The sequence below is a fragment of the Heterodontus francisci genome, chromosome 12, assembly GCF_036365525.1.
Source record: "Heterodontus francisci isolate sHetFra1 chromosome 12, sHetFra1.hap1, whole genome shotgun sequence".
Lineage (NCBI taxonomy): Eukaryota > Metazoa > Chordata > Chondrichthyes > Heterodontiformes > Heterodontidae > Heterodontus > Heterodontus francisci.
This window is the reverse complement of record NC_090382.1, coordinates 70,568,765-70,588,942: the sequence shown is the minus strand read 5'-3', so window position 1 is coordinate 70,588,942 and position 20,178 is coordinate 70,568,765. Positions and strand designations below refer to the sequence as shown.

The following is a 20,178-nucleotide window of genomic DNA, read 5'->3' as shown; positions in this document are numbered from 1 at the left end:
CGTTAAGTAGGGAGTTCCAGAATTTTGACCCAGCGATGGAAAAACTATTCTAAGTCAGAATAGTGTATGACTTGTAAGTGGTGGCTTTCCTATGGGCCTGCTGCTCTTGTTCTTTGTGGTTAGAGGTCCAGATTTGTGAAGTACTGTTGAAGCCTTGGCAAGTTGCTGTAGTCTACACACTGCCACCACAGTAGTGGTGGGGGGAGTGAATGTTTGGCTCCTCATCCTCCAGCTTAATCAAGCCACCAACTTGATCATGGATGGTGTTAAAGCTGCGCATGTCCATAAAATAACAAGCATTCCTCACACTCCTGACTTGTATAAAAGCAAAATACTGCAGATGCTGGAAATCTGAAATAAAAAGAAAGTGCTCCATCTGTGGAGAGAGAAATGGTTAACTTTTCAGGTCTGTGACCTTTCATTAGATCTGGCAAAAGTAAAAAATGTAATGGGTTTTGAGAAAGGGGGTGGGTGGGGATAGGAGAGAAGAACAAAAGGGAAGCTGTGTGATGGGGCAGCAAGAACATGACATCCACCTTGTAGATGGTGGACAGGCTTTGGGAAATCAGGAGGTGAGTTAGTCACTGCAGAATATTCAGCCACTGACCTCTTGTAGCTATGGTATTTGTGACCTTTAAGGCCCCTTTTAAGTTTCTGGTCAATAGGCCAGTGATATTTATCTTTTCCAGCTGTGAAAGGGATTGCCACTCATGAGTCAGTCTCTTCAGCCACAACAGGTGATGGTCAACTCTGAAGTGACATACACCCCAGCTGCAGTCCTTCATTTTTGGAGACCGACAGATGCCTTCTACAGCCACCGCAACTGCTATTGCAGTAACTGAAAAGGTCATTGAGGAACTAGCATGATGAAATGTGTGGCTTCCTCCTAATAGAATCATGTAGCATAGAACAACTTGGGAGGAGGAGACAGGGGAGAAGGGTTTAAGACTATTTGCAGTGGAGAATCAAAGTCAGGGTTATCTTATTCCAGGATGATCCTGGAATGCAGAGCAGTTTAACAGAAGGAAGCAGGACCTGAGTATTTTATGTGGTCTGGCCATGTCGTTGTCAAGGTATTATATAAATATAATCAAATGTCCCAAGGTGCTTCATTGGATTATAAAACAAAATAGGACAGTGAGCAACACAAGGAGACCATGGCCAGGATTTTATGGCAATGGGATCTTGACCACTGACTAAACTGCTGGCGAGGGCCCTGCGTTGCCTTCATTGGATAGCAGTGGGCCTTCCCTAGGATTAAGGACCCTGGTGATGGAAATCCTTCCTGCTGAAAGTTGTTGGCCAATCAGAGGCCAGTAGCTCTTTAACAGAGTAATGCCACCATGCAGGCAGTGGCTGCTGCCAATGCTGGACCCAGCCTACATGTACACCACTTTGTGGGATGGGGATTGTAGCAGAGAAGGGTATAAGGCAGCTCCCCCTCTTCCTGAGGCCGGGTACCTCAAATAGGCACTGTGCCTTTTAATGAGGGGGACCCCACCCCCACCGGAGCAGACAGGCAATCTACACAGCTTGGCATGCTCTGCAATGACAGGCCTGCCTTTCACTGCGCTAATACTGGCAGTGGCAGGCTGAAGTCCTTGAGTGGACATTAGCTGCCCACTTTAGGGCCTCAATTTGGTGGCGGCAAGAAGATGGCAGGGTCTCCTGATTAAATGCTCTCCCCGCCTCCAAACTTGATGTGGGAAAATGGGTACTAAGGCATCAAAGGTGGAGATGAGGGTGCGGGGGAGCAAATCAGTAACAGCAGAAATGTGAATAGAGGGCCAAAGCTTAGATAGTTGGGCTTTTGACAGTGAATTGGGGGATAATTTACAGAAGGAGGTATAGTTAGGATGTGGATGGTGAGTGATACAAGGAAGTGATGAGGCTATCTCTGCTCCGTAATTGTTACGATTGGACTAGTAAGAGTACCAGTGAAGAATGAGAATTTTACACCTGAATTTATAACAGAAGATTTGCATACTGGGAACAGTTCTGCAATACAAATATCTTTTGTTTGTGTGAGCGCGCTTTTTACGATATTTATTCAGTAAGAAATTCCGATTCAGAAAAACTTTTGCAAGTAAGCTGGAGCGGGCGGGCGGGTCACAATCCCTTAGCAAATGAGAGGACAGCATATTGAACTATTGATCATTAGATCCAATGAAAGGCGCAGTTGCTGCGTGGTGCCGTTCCTGGCCCCGGTATAAAATGCTGCACGCTGGCGCTGAGCGGAAGCTAAAGGCAGAAGGCGGGCTGATTGAAGGTTTCATCCCTTTTTTGGGGGGAAAACGCACGGGTCGGGGGCACCATTTTTAAAAAAAAATTTCACAATTTTTATTCGGACGTGAACGAAACTCAAAATGGCCGACGCCGGGCAGCAGTACGTGGAGGGATCCGAGAACGGTCATTACGAGGAAGGAGAGGGTCAGGCTGCCGGTGCTCAGGGAATGGCGGTGGATGGAGCAGAGCCTCAGGCCGGAGTTGACAGCGAGGGCTCTAAAATCAACGCCAGTAAAAACGAAGAAGACGCCGGGTAAGACAGCCGAAGCCAAGTAGTGGCGCCCCCTCACCCCCAGCCCAGCGCCTTTCCCTTTTCGCGCCGCCGCTAGGCCCTATGAGGCGAGCGCGGCAGGCCAGAATGGCTAGTAGCCTCTGTCGGGCGGCATGCGGCCCTGCGTCGCGGAGTTCGCCTGGAAATGGTGTGTTTGCCGGCCTGTTCCCCTTCTAGCGCGGATTTAATGCGGTGTTCGCTCGATCGTATCGCTTGCATTACAATGGGGCGAGATTTTTCTGACTACTCAGAGTAATGTATGGTTTAACAGGCTGTATTTGCAGCTTCCTGTGAGCAAGAAGGCTGGCGGCAGGTTTAGGGTGTAGGGCCAGCTCCTGGCCAGGACTGCGCCGCCGTTTCTTTGTTCATGTTGCTGCTGGCGCCATGTGCTTACTTGGGCTGGGGGAGGGGAAATAGTACCGGGTAACAAAAGGTCGTTTTCTCTCTTTCTGCTTCCAACAGGAAAATGTTCGTAGGAGGTTTGAGCTGGGATACAAGCAAAAAGGACCTGAAGGATTATTTTTCCAAATTTGGCGAAGTTGTGGATTGTACAATTAAGATGGATCCCGCAACCGGAAGGTCAAGGGGATTTGGATTTATCCTCTTCAAAGATTCATCATGCGCCGATAGAGTAAGGTTGAGAAGAGTTTCTGACGGTAGCCTTGCGTTTACTCAAATTGAATACACATTTAGGGGAGGAAGGGTGGTGTGGAATTTTGCATTTGAAAGGAAATTTGGGCGGCCAGATTCGGGGTAGTGGTGGAGGGAGGTATTGTATATCTGGCGAATTTTGAAAGTAGTAATGAGGCATTCTTGAGGTAGAAGTTTCGAAAGCAAAGCTGATGAGCAGTTGAGTTGTTAGTTTATTGCTACCTCAAACTAATAGGATGCTGTGTCACATCGCCAAATTAGCCGTGTTCGAATCTTCAGAAGCTATGATGGTACTGTACAGTGACCTGTATTTGCATAGTTACAATGACCGAGAGAAAAAAAATAACTTTTCACCTTAACGCTAGTAGGCCGTTCAATTCGACCGCGGCAAATGTCATTACCCACCTTTATTGTACACATCTTGATTCCCATACCAACTGTCACTGTCCTGAAATTTTCAATTTGACTTTTGTGGGGTGATACTTCCTAATTTCACTGCTAAATGAACTAAATTAAATTTTACGATTTTTTTTTTTATGATTCATTGATCTTGGTTGTTAATTGCAGTCCTAAAATCACCGTTGCCGAAAATGTGGGGAGAAAACAAATGGGGGATTAAAGGGAAAGCTGGCTTCAAATTTGAATCCCTGGAATTAAAGTGATACTCCAGGCATGCTGTGTTCAAAAATCTCATTTCAAAAAGTTGCCCGAAATTTGGTGTGGAACTGTGATTCTAACTCCTTCAGTAATTCTTAAATTTCTTTTTGGAGTTTAAATGTTCTTTTAATTATCTGGGGTACAATCTCCCAGCCTTGGATGTAGACCTTGAGTCCAGTATGACCGTACTTGCATAAGAGGTGGATATCACCTTCAACGTAATAAAATGTCCCAAGATGCTTCACAGGAGCATTATCAAACAAAATTTGACAATTGAGCCACAAAAGGAGAAATTGGGGCAGATGACCAAAAGCTTGGTCAAAGGGGGAGGTGTTAAGGATGTTTAAAGGAGGAAAGAGAGGTTTAGGAAGGGAGTTCCCTAGCTTAGGACCATGGCAGCTGAAAGCACAGCCACCAAGGGTGGAGTGATTTATTTTTTAAAATTGTGGATGCCCATGATGACAGAATTAGAGGAGTGCTGATACCTCAGGGTTGTGGAGCTGGAGAACTTGCATGTAGTGGGATTAGAGTTGGGAGGAGCAGGGCCATGGCTTGATTTGAAAACAATGAGAATTTTAAAATCTACACTTTGCTTAGCTAGGAGCCAATGTATGTCAGTGAGCACAGTGGTGATGGAACAAGTAAGCATGTGGGCAACAGTTTTTGGATGATCTCAAGTTTAGAGGGTTGAATGTGGGAGGCTGGCCAGGAGTGTGTTGGAGTAGTCCAGTCTAAAATGGATCACATGCTCTACTAGCCTTGTTACAAAATGCCACTTCTTAATATGGACTTTAATTTAACTGAGATTTGCTTCCTGTATGATCAATCTGACTTGCTTTCATTGCTCTGTCTTTTTTTTTACTAGTCTTGGATTAGGCTACTGGTAAGATGGGCATTCTGTACAATCTGAACTTTCAAATTATATGTTAGGACTATCCACATCATTGCCAAAAGGGTGGAATAGGAGTAGGCCATTTAGCCCTTCAAGCCTGTTATGCCATTCAGTGAGATCATGACTGATCTGTGACATAACCATATACCTGCTGTTGTCCCAATTCTCAATACTTTTTGGATAACAAATCAATCTGATAAATTTACAGTTGACCTAGCATCATTTGGAGTTGGCAGAAGAGTTGCAAACTTCTCATTCTTTGCGTAAAGAAGTGTTTCCTAATTTCACTCCTGAAAGGTCTGGCTTTAATCTTAGAATCCTAGATTCCCCAACCAGTGCGCACTCGCTTGCTTGCTGTCTCTTTTTTTTTAATAAGGTCCAAACTGGATGACCTCCCATGTGCTGACATTGAAATCCATTTGCTACAGTTTGGCCCATTCACTTCAGTGAATAATGCAATGGAGGCAGTATTAATCATGCTAATTTTATTCTGTTTCAGCTGGCATTGAGTTGCATGGATGTTTTGTTTTAAATTCAATGGCTCTGACCACTTGCATTTAGTGGGTGCAAATTGTGTATCATTGTACAAACCTTAGAGCTTGCATCTTATGAAACCTGCAGCCAGTGATTTGTGGTTGTAACAAAATAATCAAACTTGTGGATTTTATCCTGCCCAATTTTCTTTAAGCATCAATTAAACCATCACAAATGAAACTAAATATGCACAATTCTACATTGAAGGTTCTTTTGAATGTCTTGTTAAAGTAGTTTTTTTTTTGGTAGGTGTTGGAACAAAAAGAGCATAAATTAGATGGTAGAGTGGTGGATCCTAAAAGAGCAATGGCCATGAAGAAAGAACCTGTAAAGAAAATCTTTGTTGGAGGTCTTCATCCAGATACCCCAGAAGATAAGATCAGAGAATACTTTGGAGCCTTTGGTGAGGTTGGTATTTTCTCAGCTGATGTGACCTATATTAATACACTTAAAACAATATCAAGTAATGTTAAGGGCAAAATGTAGTGGGGCACCTTGCCCATGTGACTCGTTTAGTGGGTTGTAATTGGCTATCAGTTGGGGCTTTACAGCTAAGTCTAATCCTGGGCTTGGAATGATTGGGGGTTATGAATTTCCCTTTACCTTCTCTTGTAAAACAGGATTGAGGACGACAACTGTAGTGTACCTATTGTGTGTAACTGAACGGGGACCCTTGGTACTGGCTGAAAACACCATACAGTACTATCAAGAGAAAACAGCAATGAATTATGCACTTTTCAATAAGTAGTTGTGGTGGTATATTCAACGGAATAATTTGAGGTCATGGTAAATGTTACAGTGGAGTAAATTGCATCCTGGAGATTTGACTGGAATGCGCACTTGCACCAGCACTGCCTGTGCAACTGTCTGAACTTGGGCTTAGTTGACAAGCCTCAATTGCAATATAAAGGTTTATCTGTAGTAGGCAATTGTTGACTAGGCTAAAAAGCATTGAAGTTGCCCTATTGGCTGAAGATGGCCAGGTCACTGTAGTGACCTACTGGTCCTTCATCTGAAATCATGGGTCTCTGAATTGAAAGGCTGTTATGGTGAGATTAATTGCAGATAATGTACCTACCTATATAGAGAGATTCCCCCCCACACACCCATATTTGTAGAGTTATGTTCAGATGGGTTTCGTGAAGCAGCAGTTTTGCCTTCGTTGAAGCTTTGTTTCAACTTTTTTTCTAGGTGGAATCAATTGAACTTCCAATGGACAGCAAGACCAACAAGAGGAGAGGATTTTGTTTCATCTCATTTAAAGAGGAAGAGCCAGTGAAAAAGATTTTGGAGAAGAAGTACCACGATGTTGGAACTAGCAAGGTAGTTGACAGAAGCAACTTGGTTTCTTGATGATAAAGTTGTCTGAAATTTTGTACATTGATTTTTGTGTGTGGCTTTTTTGAACAGTGTGAAATCAAAGTGGCTCAGCCTAAAGAAGTTTATCAACAGCAACAGCAGTGGGGAGGCAGAGGTAGCTTTACTGGAAGGGGCAGAGGTGGTGGCCGTGGAGCTGGTAAGTTGCGTGTTTACAACCCTTAAAGTGAAGGGGAAAATAATCTGTGGAATCACTCTTTAGTGCTTACCTGTATGTCTTGCTAAATTTAAGGTCAAAGTCAGAACTGGAGTCAAGGATACAGCAATAATTACTGGAATCCAAGCTATGGCAGCAGTTATGGTTACAGCGGGCAAAGTGGCTATGGTGCATATGGAGGCTATGATTATACTGGCTATAACTACAATAGTGGTTATTATGGTGGATATGGTCAAGGATATGACTACAGTAAGTATCTTCATTACTGTACTGAAGCAAGGCTTGTGTGGACTGAGGCTTAAGCATTGCAAATACTGGTGCAGTTTTAATGTTTTAGATTCTTGATGGCTGGAAATGGCTACACTAAATGTCGTTAATTATTTACATTCTAGCACTAACGGACTTCATCGCGTAAGTGACATTCTGGAAGTGGCCTCAATTCTGTTACTGGTCTCGCTTCAGTGGGAGGACTGCATTTTGTGTATCAAACTTTAGAGAACAGCAATTTAACAATATGCTTGTTTTCATCCAGATCAGAGTAATGGTAACTATGGGAAAGCACCAAGACGTGGAGCAGCTCACCAAGGTGGTTATAAACCATATTAAAATGGAATGTGAATGCAGGTATGTCGATACCAGTAAAGGAATGTGATGAGACTAGTATTGAAAATGTGTATCCTTCAGATGACTAAAATCAGTGTAGTGAGATCAGACCTAGGGCAGTATGGTTTTCTTGGTGTATTTATATAATAAGAAATTAAAAATCATGGGTTCCTGATAAATTTTGAAGTTGGACCAGGCAAGTGAGGAAAGACTATCACAAGCATTCTGTAGTATTTAGAATGCTTCTTGAGATACATGTGCATCCTCTACAGAACATAGCAGAGATGGTGGGGTATATGGATAGGAAAGGGGAAGAGAATGTATAGCCCTAATCAGAAGTTGGTTGAGATGTGCAATTCTTTGTAAATTTCCATGAAATTTATTCCTATTGGGCATAAAATTATGGCTGCTGTAAGCTTAGGCAATAACTAGTCTTGTGTGTTGGTAGCCCAAACCAGCAAAACACTTCATCACAGTACCTTTTGTCAATTATATATATTTTTTTAAAATGCAACTCCATTTACTTTTTGCTTTATACTCTGATTCAGGATGGTGTGAAGTAAATGCTATCTCAGCATTCATGCCTTTTGTAGCTGCCCAGTTCCATGGTCCAGCCAGTATTCAGTTGCATGTACTGGCTTGCTTAACACTCCCTAGCAGCACTAGCCAATACTAGCATTTGAGTGTTTTTTTTTACCAAACTATGACTGCCTAATTTTTAGCAAGTAAACAGCACACATTTTGATTGCTGTGTTCATGTAAATTGCATTGAATAAAATGAGTTTGAACCCAATTTTCTGAAATTTATGCCACTTCAGTGGCAGATCTTAGATAGAAACTCGGGTTCGCTACCATTTTATATTTTTAATAAACATTCCAATCTGTTCTGTACAATTAGGTTTTAAAACTTTTGCTAACTGTTTGGATGAAGGACCCCACACATTCTCTCTAAAATCTGGAGAATGTCACATGAAGATTAACAGTAAGTAAACTTCATGTAAAGTTAATTGGACTTGTGATCCCCTGAGCAATGAGGGAAAAAATGTCTTTGCCTATTTGGCAATACAAAATTCCAGAGAAGTGGACTTCTGAACAAACATTGCTGTGGGTCATATCAATTATTTTATCCATGGGAGGATATGGTGGCAGGGGGGGTGCACAGTATATTGAATCAGATCAAATTGCAAGTACAGAAATGCAAATAACACTGGCAACTTCAAGTATTTGAACCAAGTTTGTTTGCCGATATTGATTTTCTAGACCCACCTCCTGTTTTTGATAAACTCAAAACCTAAGTTACTAGTGGGGAATGTGTTGTGTTTTGGTAAAGAAATGTAGATGTTTTGAGATTAGCTAATCATCTATTCAGGATTGGTAAAGAATGGAGCTTTATAAATGTGTGTATTGAGAAATTTAATTTTGGTACAACAGCCAAAGCAAGTGAGACATGGCCAGAATTTGACAAGAACTTGAGACTCCTTAAACTATACATTAAAAAGTATAATTTTTTAAATCTAGTGTGGAGTTGAACTGAATACTAGTCCCTACAGAAATTATATGTGCAATAACATTGAGAAACTGGAAGATGCATGTTGAAGTCTGACTTTCTTAGCTGTGCCATTTGGCACAACCTCTTGCAGGCTACACTTGAGTCAACACATTGTGCATAAGGTGGTAATGCTCTCTGGCATATAGTATTGTGGTATGGTGTCTTCCAACCTGATGTCAAAAAGTAATGTGAATGTGCTAAATATATTTGCAGGTTCTATAGTTAATTTAAACCAAGTTATGGCATTTGTCATTTACTGTGCTATTAATTGGTGAATTTAAATTTGTATGCCTTTTAATTTACTTGGAACAGCACTCATGTATTGTCAGCATCAAAATGTTCAATACTTTCATAGTTTGTCTTTGAGGGAATTGGTAACATAATGATGGATTGGTATTTCAATTTATGTAGATAATAGATATATATTTGACATTTAGGGAAAATGAACTATCCACTTCACTGAAGTCAAGCAAGTGGCCAAAGCATTGTGACTACAAACTGAATGAGGTGCTCTGCTATATGTGTAGCTCAATTTGTTGCATATGCTTCTAGTAAAAGAAACATCTTGTTGTTTGTGGACACTAATGAATTTCTTTGTCCCTTTTTTTCCCCAGGTCATCAACTTGGCAAAAACATACACGGGTCCTCTAAACGCAGCTGTGTTGCACTTAGGGACTAATTCCTTTTGAACTGTTTTCACTCTGGATGACTCCCCAAATGTACAGAAGATTGTTTTAGGGAAGACTGTCACTTTCCAACTTTTTACTTTGTAGTCTGTCTTTTGTGTCGTACATTTCCTGTGATGGAAGTGGTTTTTACTGTACTTTTTGGTACCTAATGGATGCTGATAATGTATTATGTAAGTTTGTATTTTACATAAAATTACTGGATTTGCATCAATAACTTGTTTTATTGGAGCAGTTCAAGTTCCTGAAATAAAATTTCCTTTTGTGTATTGTGTTGCATGAATTCTGTTTGTATTCGGATTACTTCTGATTTTGTATGTAAATTAAAAAAAAAAATCAAAGGCATTCAGTTTTAGTACTTTTACATGTTTATTTAATGGGTGTACTGCTGAAGCATGGGCTAGTATCTGTTTTTATAAGCTCGCCATTCTTTTTAAAAAAAAAAAGACATTTCTGAATCCATAGGTAATTTTTTTTTTGTATGTTGCTTTTTTTAACTTATTTGGCTTGAATACAACTAAGCCTGTGCATTTGTAACTTGCTTTAGCACTAATGTGCTCGAGAAACTAATTGAGTTACTTTAATTCAACTACTGTTGAGTACTTTCAATGAAAGTATTCCAACTTTTTACTTTGTGCTGAGCAGGCCTAGTACTACAGAACCAATTTTGGTGAAGTTCATGTTTTCTACTGAAAAACCAGCAGGAGTGCAAAATTAAAATATTAAGTACATAAAATCAGGAGATGGAACAATTAACAGGCTATTTTTAATGTAGTGATTGGTGTACATTGCTGTTCGAAGTAACCATGCAGTCCATGTGCTCAGATTGGCGTGGCGAGGGTTGTTCTCCTTAGAACAGAGTAGGCTGAGGGGTGACTTAATTGAAGTATACAAAATTGAGTAGATGGGAAGGACCTGATTCCCTAGCAGAGAAATCAATTACCGGGGGCACAGATTTAAGGTGATTGGTAGAAGGATTAGTGGAGACATGAGGAAAAACATTTTTACCCAGCGAGTGTTGGGTGTCTGAAATTGATTGCCTGGATCAGTGGTCAAGGCAGAAACCCTCAACTCTATTTAAAAAGTACCTAGACCTGCAAGCCTACAGACCAGGTACTGTGCTGGAAAATGGGATTAGATTGGGCAGCTAGTTTTTTTTAGCTGGCACAGATACGATGGGCTGAATAGCCTCTTGCTGTGCTGTAACTTTTCTATGGTTCTTTTATTTAAAAAAAACTTGCTTCACATTTATTTTTTGCTGGCTAATTGTTAACTAACTATAGGAGAGTAAATTGCTATTTCTAACATCTGTTTAAATAGAACTGCAGTAGTTTCATTCTGAAGCTCCTACTCTCTCAGCCAGAAGGCTTTGTATTTAATACTGTAACCTATGGTGTCAGTATTGCTCTTGAAGGCTGTCAATGAACAGTAATTTCTTAAAGAGCATGGAGCAGCCCATAGCTTCCTGCTTTTGGCAATTAAATGTTCTAATGTAGAACACTGTTTCTCATATATTCTACCGAATGTCTCCTGACCGCAGAGTATGCACAGAGCGATCGCAGATATCTGCAAAAACATTTGCCAGTATGAGTGTGCATAGGAGGATGATCTAGTGTTGCCGCGATTTCTACCTCCACTCCCTCCAACAGTATCCTGTTAACTTGCGATTGCCTGCTCCCCACTTCAGCCTGCCATTTCCCCACTTCGCCATTAGCACCGTGCTCGCTTTGTCCCGCCATTTCTCCACCTTTCCACTAGCACCCTGTTCGCTCCATACCACTGCTCCGGGTGGGGTGCGAGTGGCAAGCAGGCGGATAAAGCGGCGAGCAGGAAAGAGAAGCGGTGGTTGCGGGAGGGAGTGGAGTACTGGTGGGGGATGGAGGTGGTGATCGCGGCCATTGAGGGGTGATGGGATTTGGGGTTCATTTGTTTCTTTGTTTCAAATTGAGCAGTACCATCTTTATTACTAGGATGTCGCAGACGTTTCAGTTGAGGCTGCATTTGCACATGTGCCTGTACTGCATCACCTAATGGTTGCATTGTCAACAAACGCAGCCCATTAGAAATGAATATATTTCTTTGAACAGTGAGATCCCACAACATTTTGTCGGGGGCGGGGGATGGAACTATTGCTTAGGATAGATTTTCTGCATTAGATCTTGCTATTAAACCTTTAATGTCCATCTGTACTGTCAGGAAAGGAATACAGCAGTGAGGAACGACATGGCAGCATTCACCCTTGTATTGAATGTTAGCCTAGATGTTTTCAGGATCTGGAGTGAATTCAGAACTTTTTGTTTCGGATGCAGGTAAGAGTCCAGCTGATATTAAAATTAATGCTGGGTTATAGAACGTGCAAGCAAGTTGCTGCCTGGGGTGAAAGAACTACAAAGTCTTGAAAATAGAGCCTTTTTTTGTTAAGAGTATTGCAAATTACAGGTTGGGATAGATAGACTGCAATAGTGTCAAAAAGGGCCATAGGTATAAAACAAATATACAATTTAGCAAGGGTGGGATGGGGTGAGCAAATTCTTCACAGGAGTTGAGAATGTGAAATTCATTTGCAGGGTTAGTGGTGGAACCCAACTGTTAAGATGAAATTGGATAAGACATTGCAGAGACTGCAGAATAGGGTGGGTGAATATGATCAGAATTTGCACCTAGTGAAAACACCATCATAAACCAGTGTGACCAAATCCCATTTTCATGTAGGTTTTATTGCATGCTTCATCAGCTGAGGCTTGACTGCAGACATTCAGTTGCTCTAAATCACTCCAGCAAAGTTTTGCATATGTCAGTCATTCTCATTTCCATTTCTGTGATTAAAAATAATCAAGCAATCTTAACTTGTCCAACAACATACTTTAATCTAGGGTATTCTCAAAGTGAGTACTTAAAGAACAAACTACTTTAAATTTCGATGCCCTAAAAAAAACCTTGGGACATATTTCAGGAAGACAGCAAGATTCATTTGTTTTAAACTTCAAATTATTTTATCACTGCTCTTTTTACAACAAATTTACTTCCCTTTTTGTTACTATACACTAACTACTTGGTGGATAGTTGCAAATCCACCTAAATTACATTAGTTGCCAAAACAAACCATGAGAAATGTTAGCAAACCTTGAAAAGCGATGCAATTCTTTGAAGTGATGTCTGATGTTTTGAATACTAAACTCACACTGTAAACTGCATTTTTCATTCTAACCAATTCTATTCTCCCTACTCATTAAAAAAAAACTTTCCAGGAGCATTGCTACGGGAATGTAACTATCTTTTAATCAGCTTAATCAAGTACTTACCGGTAAGTATTCTATCAATTTTTTCAACAAGATATTGAGCATCCTCCTTGGTGAAGCACATTGGAGGTTTGAATTTGAGGACATTTCTATCTGGTCCATCAGTGCTAAGTAAGATAAATTCTTTCTTCAACCTGACAAGTGAAAAGTGCGAAATTAAACTGTTTAGGTGTATGAACAAAAAGTAGTTGAACAGATCGGGTGATGGCTTTGCTGCTGTTCAGTCCGCAAGCGTGACCCTGAGCTTTCGGTTGCTCATGATTTTAATTCTCCCCCCCCACTCCCACTCTGACCTCTGTCCTCAGCCTCTCACACTGTTCTAATGGAGCTCAAAGAACAGCATCTCATCTTTTGATTTGGCGTTTCACAGTCTTGCAGACTCAACATTGTGTTTAACAAATTCTATTGGTTCTATTGGACCAATGCTGGAAAGTGGGATTAGAATGGATGGATCGTTTTTTGGCCAGCACAGACACGATGGACCAAATGGCCTCTTTCTGTTCCTTAAACTTTCTATGATTCTAAATGTGATCATAACCACTGCTCCCATTTATTTCACACACCATCATTCCTTTTGTTATTTAACCTTCCACCCATCTTGGATCTTCCCTTTTGTTATTTAACCTGCCTCTGTACTTGCTTAAAACCTGTTACATCTACTTTTGACAAAGGCTGCATTTGCTGACAATGCAACCACCAGGTGGTGGTGCAATAGCACATGCGCAAATGCAGCCTGTGCCAGTAAAACATGGCAGAGGCAGCTGCCAGGATTAAAGATAGCGCTGCTCACATAATCACAAGATGGCAACCTAAACACATGGCAGCACACAATGGCCGGGGAGGGAGCGGACGGACGGGGAGGGGAGGGAGCAGGTGGGTGGGCAGTGAACGAGCGGGCCGGGGAGGGCGGGCGGGCGGGTGGGTGAGCGAGCGGTTGGGGCTGTGAGCAAGCGGTCGGGAGCGGGCGGCGGGGGGATGGAGGAGAGCGTACCCACCATCAGCAAAGTCTTCAGCAGCGCTCTCCCCGCTTCCCCCCACCCCCGCTCTCTCTGCTCCCCCCACCCCCGCTGTCTCCCCGCTCCCCAGATCCCCCCTCCCCCAACCCCTGCTCTCTCCGGCCTGGATCCCCCACCATCTGCCCACGTTACGTGATGACGTCTTCTGCGCATGCGCCAACCGTATCTGCTCGCGTTACGCGATGATGTCATCTGCGCATGCGCCAACCAGTCCTGGCACTGCGGAACGCAGCGCATGTGCAGAGGGTAGGAATCAATTTGCGCATGTGCGCATATTGGCGCAGTCGGATGAAGTCAGACTGCGTTGCCAGCTGCGTTGTCAATAATCACTGTGTTTGACAAAAGATCAACCACCTGAAACATTGGGCTGAATCTTGTCCCACGGCCAAGTGTGCCGACAGGTGAACAAAATGGTGGCCGGCATGCATGGTCACGTGCCACCACGATCCTGCGCCTGGTGGCTAATTAAAATATGCACGGCCGATGCCCCCCTACCCCCATTCATGTCGCGAGGGTGGCCTCAGCAACGCTCTGAACTGCATCACCTGAGATGGGAGCAGGAGCTGGTGCCATTTTTAAAAAGCTGCCAGCCCTGCAGACAGTTCTGAAGATGTGGACTTTGTCCCTCCCCCCCTCCCTATGCAAAACATGCAGAGTTCGCCCCTTCCACCCACCACCCCCCCTTGCGGACAGAGCAATGCAGAGTCACCCCTTCCTTCCAACCCCCTTGCCGATACATAATTAATGGATGCAGAGTTCCAAACCGCTTCCACCCTACCCCACAGGCCCCGCTCATTTCTAGCTACTTAAATTAATGGAAATGGTTGAGTTCGCTGCAAAAACAAATAAGAGCAGGGTATTACCTACCAACATTTGCAGGCACCGAGGACTCTCGCCTCAATGGTGCCAGCTTTTCAAGGACAGGACGTGAAGGCATGCGAATGCCACACGTCGAGCTGAAGATTGGAAACAGCTGTTACGATCGTGGCCAATTCCATTAAAATATATGCAAACAAGCAATTTCAATATTTAATGCATATCCCGTTGCTGGAGCGGTGTAGTTGCTGCCACGGAGCTTTCCCGCTGCCTGGAAGATCAGGCCTGGTAATCCTGGCGTTGGACTCCGTGGTGGGCTGCTGCTGCTCTGATCTCCTGGCCCCCCCACCACAGAACCCGATGTCGGACTGGGAACAAAATCCAGCCCATCAACTCTGTTTCTCCCTCTGCTGATATGGGAACAGGATGGGTAAATGTGATTAAAATTATTTGCTCATGTGGAAGATAAATGAACTGGTTGGGCCAAATGGCCTCTTTCCAAGTTGCAACTGCTACATATGTATTTCTAGAAGCAATTTAGTTGAGTATATAATATATAGTATTTTGAGTCATCGATGCAACTATCACTTTGCTGAAGTTTTATCCCAGCTATTCTGATAGACTGCTGTTGTACCATTTTAAGATAACTTTTTTATTTGTAGAAAATGCTGGAAATACTCAGCAGGTCAGGCAGCATGCTTGCAGAAAGAAACAGTTAACTTTTTAGGTTGATGACTTTTCATCTCTCCATGGATGCTGCCTGATCTGCTGAGCATTTCCAGCATTTCTGTTTCTATTTCTGATATGAACACATGAATTAGGAGCAGGAGTAGGCCACTCGGCCCCTCGAGCCTGCTCTGCCATTCAATAAGATCGTGGCTGATCTGATTGTAACTGCAACTCCACATTCCCGCCTACCCCTGATAACCTTTCACCCCCTTGCTTATCAAGAATCTATCTACCAATCCCTTAAAAATATTCAAATATTCCTTTTGAGGAAGAGAATTCCAAAGACTCACAACCCTCTTGAGAGAAAAAGTTCTCCTCATCTCTGTCTTAAATGGGCGACCCCTTTTTTTAAATAGTGACTCCTAGTTCTAGATCTTCCCACAAGGGGAAACATCCTTTCACATCCACCCTGTCAAGACCTCTTAGGATCTTATAGGTTTCAATCGAGTCGCCTCTTACTCTTCTAAACTCCAGCAGATACAAGCCTAGCCTGTCCAATCTTTCCTCATAAGGCAACCCGCCCATTCCAGGTATTAGTCTAGTAAACCTGCTCTGAACTGCTTCCAACGCATTTACAGCCTTCATTCAATAAGGAGACCAATAGTGTATGCAGTACTCCAAATGTGGTCTCACCAATGCCCTGTATAACTTAAGCAAACCCTCCCTACTTTTGTATTCAATTCCCCTCAAAATAAATAATAACATTATATTAGCTTTCCTAATTACTTGCTGAACCTGCATTCTAACCTTTTGCTATTCATGCAGTGGGACACCCAGATCCCTCTGCATCTCAGAGTTTTGCAATCTCTCACCATTTAGATAATATGCTTCTTTTTTATTCTTCCTGCCAAAATGTACAAATTCACATTTTTCCACATTATACTCCATTTGCCAGATCTTTGCCCACTCACTTAACCTATCTATATCCCTTTGTAGTCTCCATATATCCTCTTCACAACTTACTTTCCTACCTATCTTTGTGTCATCAGCAAATTTAGCAACCGTATCTTCGGTCCCTTCATCCAAGTCATTTATATAAATTGTAAAAAGTTGAGGCCCCAGCACGGATCCCTGTGGCACACCACTCATTACATCTTGCCAACCAGAAAATGACCCATTTATGCCGACTCTCTGTTTCCTGTTAGCCAGCCAATCTTTTATCCATGCAAATATGTTACCCCCTACACCATGAGCTTTTATTTTTTGCAATGACTTTTGATGTGGCACCTTATCAAATGCCTTCTGGAAATCTAAGTACAGCACATCCACAGCACATGTTACTTCTTCAAAGAACTCCAATCAATTGGTTTCCCTTTCACAAAACCATGTTGACTCTGCCTGATTACCTTGAATTTTTCTAAGTGCCCTGCTATAACGTCTTTAATAATAGCTTCTATCATTTTCCCTAAGACAGATGTTAAGCTAACTGGCCTGTAGTTTTCTGCTTTCTGTCTCCCTCCCTTTTTGAATAAAGGAGTTACACTTGCTATTTTCCAATCTAATGGAACCTTCCCCGAATCTAGAGAATTTTCTCACTAGTCAGTTCTTTTAGGACCCTAGGATGAAGTCTATCAGGACCCAGGGACTTGTCAGCCCGCAGCTCCAACAATTTGCTCAGTACCACTTCCCTGGTGATTGTAATTTTCTTATGTTCCTCCCTCCCTTCCATTTCCTGATTTACAGCTATTTCTGGGATCTTACTTGTATCCTCTATAATGAAAACCGATGCAAAATACCTGTTCAATTCCCAGCATCTGCAGTATTTTGCTTTTTGTTTTATTTATAGTTGGAAGCCTGTACACCATACTAGTCAATCTCCTTTGGAAATTTCTTACAGCTGCTCCTGCTCTGCTGGAACTGCAGTGTAAATCCTGTTTTATGCACATAAAGCAACTATGAGAAATTTCCCAGCCTAAGTACAGGCTTCGATGAGCTTAAAAGATTGGAGATTACTGGTCGAAGGTACACATGTATAATTCAGTCCCTGTTTTAAAGTCAGATTTCTTTGTCCACATTTATAATGTAAACTAATATTGTAAACTTATTCTATTATAATTATGCACTCCTGCCAGTAGATGTGGTACAGAACAACCACTGGTTGGAGGATGTAATTTTAGCATCACAAGTTTCTATTACAAATGAGGACATAAGAATTTATAATGATAAATGATTGCATGAGAAATGCATGCAGATGCAAGATTTTTAATATATAATTTTATATAGATATATTGGATAGTATTAAGAGGTGCAAATTAAGTTTCTTGTGTTTGGGAAACGATGATCAGGTTTCATAGAAAATAGGAGCAGGGGTAGGAGTAGGCCATTTGGCCCGTCGAGCCTGCTCTGCCATTCAAACAGATCATGGTTGATCATCTACCTCCACACCATTTTTCCTCACTATCGCCATATCCCGTCACAGACACGATGGGCCAAGTGGCCTCTACCTGTGCCGTAAACTTTCTATGATTCTATCCCTGGATGTCATAAGTATCCAGAAATCTACTGATTTCTGTCTTGAACATGCTCAATGATTAAACTTCCACAGCCCTCTGGAGTAGAGAATTCTACAAATTCACCACCCTCTGAGTAAAGAAATTCCTCCTCATCTCAGTCTCAAATGGCCTGCCCCTATGACTGCGTTGCCTGGTTCTAGACTCACCAGCTAGAGGAAACATCCTATCCACATCTACCCTGTCACACCTTGTAAGAATTTTGTAAGTTTCAATGAGATCACCTCTCATTCTTCGAAACTCTAGAGAATACAGGCCCAGTTTCTGCAACCTCTCTTCATAAGACAAGCCCGCTCAGTCGCAAATCCCATTCAACCATCACCCCTAACTTGCTGACCTACATTAGTTCTTGGTCCAGCAACACTGTAAGATACCATAGTTGTGCGCGTTTATATATCTATATTAGGATTTGGTTTAATTTCATATGATTAAAGTTTTGGGTTTCTTTTTACTTATAGATAGCTTGTAGAGTTCTACTGTAGCTAGAAATACTGAAACGGTTAAAGGTTGTTTATTCCCAGGACGCTTTAGGGTTTGATTTATCAGGGTTCTGAGCAAGAGCAGGCTGAAATGATGGGTCGACCAGGCCAGGGCTGTTTGTGGATCTTAAGAAGGTGGTAGAAACAGGCTGTGTGAGGTTGGTGAACTATGAGGTTGGAGACTGTGGTGGCTTGATCTTGCTGATACTGTGCTTTAATTGTTTACTAAAACTACAGAATGTGTCTGATTTGTATATATTTTTTTTAGATTAGAGATACAGCACTGAAACAGGCCCTTCGACCCACCGAGTCTGTGCCGAACATCAACCACCCATTTATACTAATCCTACACTAATCCCATATTCCTACCAAACATCCCCACCTGTCCCTATATTTCCCTACCACCTACCTACACTAGTGACAATTTATAATGGCCAATTTACCTATCAACCTGCAAGTCTTTTGGCTTGTGGGAGGAAACCGGAGCACCCGGAGAAAACCCACGCAGACACAGGGAGAACTTGCAAACTCCACACAGGCAGTACCTGGAATCGAACCCGGGTCCCTGGAGCTGTGAGGCTGCAGTGCTAACCACTGCGCCACTGTGCCGCCCTTTTTTCCATATGGCCATTTTGATGGCTACGTTGGGTAAAAGATAGCCATGGCAGTTTTGAGATAAGGAGATGGAACAATGAAGACAGGATAAAAACAAGTTGGCATATGTTGTTGTGTAGGAAATACACCCCCTTCTGTGAATTTTGTTCACAACACTCCTCAACTCCTGATGCCACAATAACACTCATCATGCCGTAATCAATTAGCAATGGCAGTTTTTGTGAGAAGTGGCATCAAAAGATCTCAGGCTTTTGTAACGAGTTGTAGAGAGATTTAGGATTGGAAAAGAACAACAACAACTGTGTACAGTGCTGGTCACCACCTTACAGGTAGGATGTGATTGCACTAGAGAGGGTCCAGAGGAGATTTACGACAGTGTTGCCAGGGCCGAAAAATTTTAGCTACAAAGAAAATTTGGGGTTGTTATCTTTGAAATAAAGGAGGCTGAGGGAGATTTAATGAGGTGTATAAAATTATGAAGAGCCTAGATAGAGTGGATAGAAAGGGCCTATTTCCCTTAGCAGAGAGGTCGATAACCAGGAAGCATAGATTTAAAGTAACTGGTAGAAGGATTAGAGGGGAGTTGAGCAGAAATTGTTTCACCCAGAGGGTGGTGGTAAACTGGAACTCACTGCCTGAAATTGTGGTACAGGCAGAAATGCTTGTTGCATTTAAAAAGTCCTTGGATATGCACTTGAAATGCTGTAACCTAAAGAGCTATGGACCAAGAGCTGAAAAGTGGGCTTAGGCTGAATAGCTCTTTTTCGGCCAGCACGGACACAATGGGCCAAATGGCCAGCCCTATGCTGTAAATTTCTATGATTTTATTAAGTGTCTACCCATGGAAAGAAAACACAGTTGTCTAGTTTTATTTCTCTGTATGTCCACTGCTTAAAGATATTTTGTGTATCTGGACTTAGTCTCATACAAATAAATGGAGAGTAATTGCAAATCATAATCTGGCATCAAGAATGGAATACCTCGATTTAAAAATTCTCATCCTTGTTTTCAAATCCCTCCATGGCCTCACCCCTCCCTATTTCTGTAACCT

The 20,178-nt window shown here is 42.2% G+C and overlaps 2 protein-coding genes across 4 annotated transcripts in view; one reads left to right on the top strand and one right to left on the bottom strand.

Moving 5' to 3' along the window:
- The first annotated feature begins 2,231 nt into the window (after positions 1–2,231).
- Positions 2,232–9,932, top strand: LOC137375913 (heterogeneous nuclear ribonucleoprotein D-like). 3 transcript variants are annotated; one of them, XR_010976094.1, is made up of 9 exons: positions 2,232–2,539; positions 3,020–3,188; positions 5,541–5,699; positions 6,483–6,614; positions 6,702–6,807; positions 6,901–7,074; positions 7,358–7,449; positions 8,327–8,410; positions 9,592–9,932. XR_010976094.1 is itself a non-coding variant. In XM_068043594.1 (8 exons), the coding sequence occupies exons 1-7, from the start codon at positions 2,367–2,369 to the stop codon at positions 7,429–7,431; spliced, it is 987 nt and encodes a 328-aa protein (XP_067899695.1). In that variant the 5' UTR covers positions 2,232–2,366; the 3' UTR covers positions 7,432–7,449; positions 9,592–9,932. The 3 variants fall into 3 exon arrangements, 2 of the variants coding, with proteins under 2 accessions (XP_067899695.1, XP_067899696.1); XM_068043594.1 differs by lacking the exon at positions 8,327–8,410; XM_068043595.1 differs by lacking the exons at positions 6,901–7,074; positions 8,327–8,410.
- A 196-nt stretch (positions 9,933–10,128) lies between these two features.
- Positions 10,129–20,178, bottom strand: part of LOC137375912 (5-phosphohydroxy-L-lysine phospho-lyase-like) — a 48,805-nt gene continuing 38,755 nt past the window's right edge. The window contains exons 10-11 of the mRNA XM_068043593.1: positions 12,966–13,096; positions 10,129–12,479 (exon numbers count right to left, since the gene is read on the bottom strand). Of these exons, the coding sequence (XP_067899694.1) occupies positions 12,433–12,479; positions 12,966–13,096 (178 nt within the window). The 3' untranslated portion in view covers positions 10,129–12,432. The remainder of the gene's footprint in view (positions 12,480–12,965; positions 13,097–20,178) is intronic.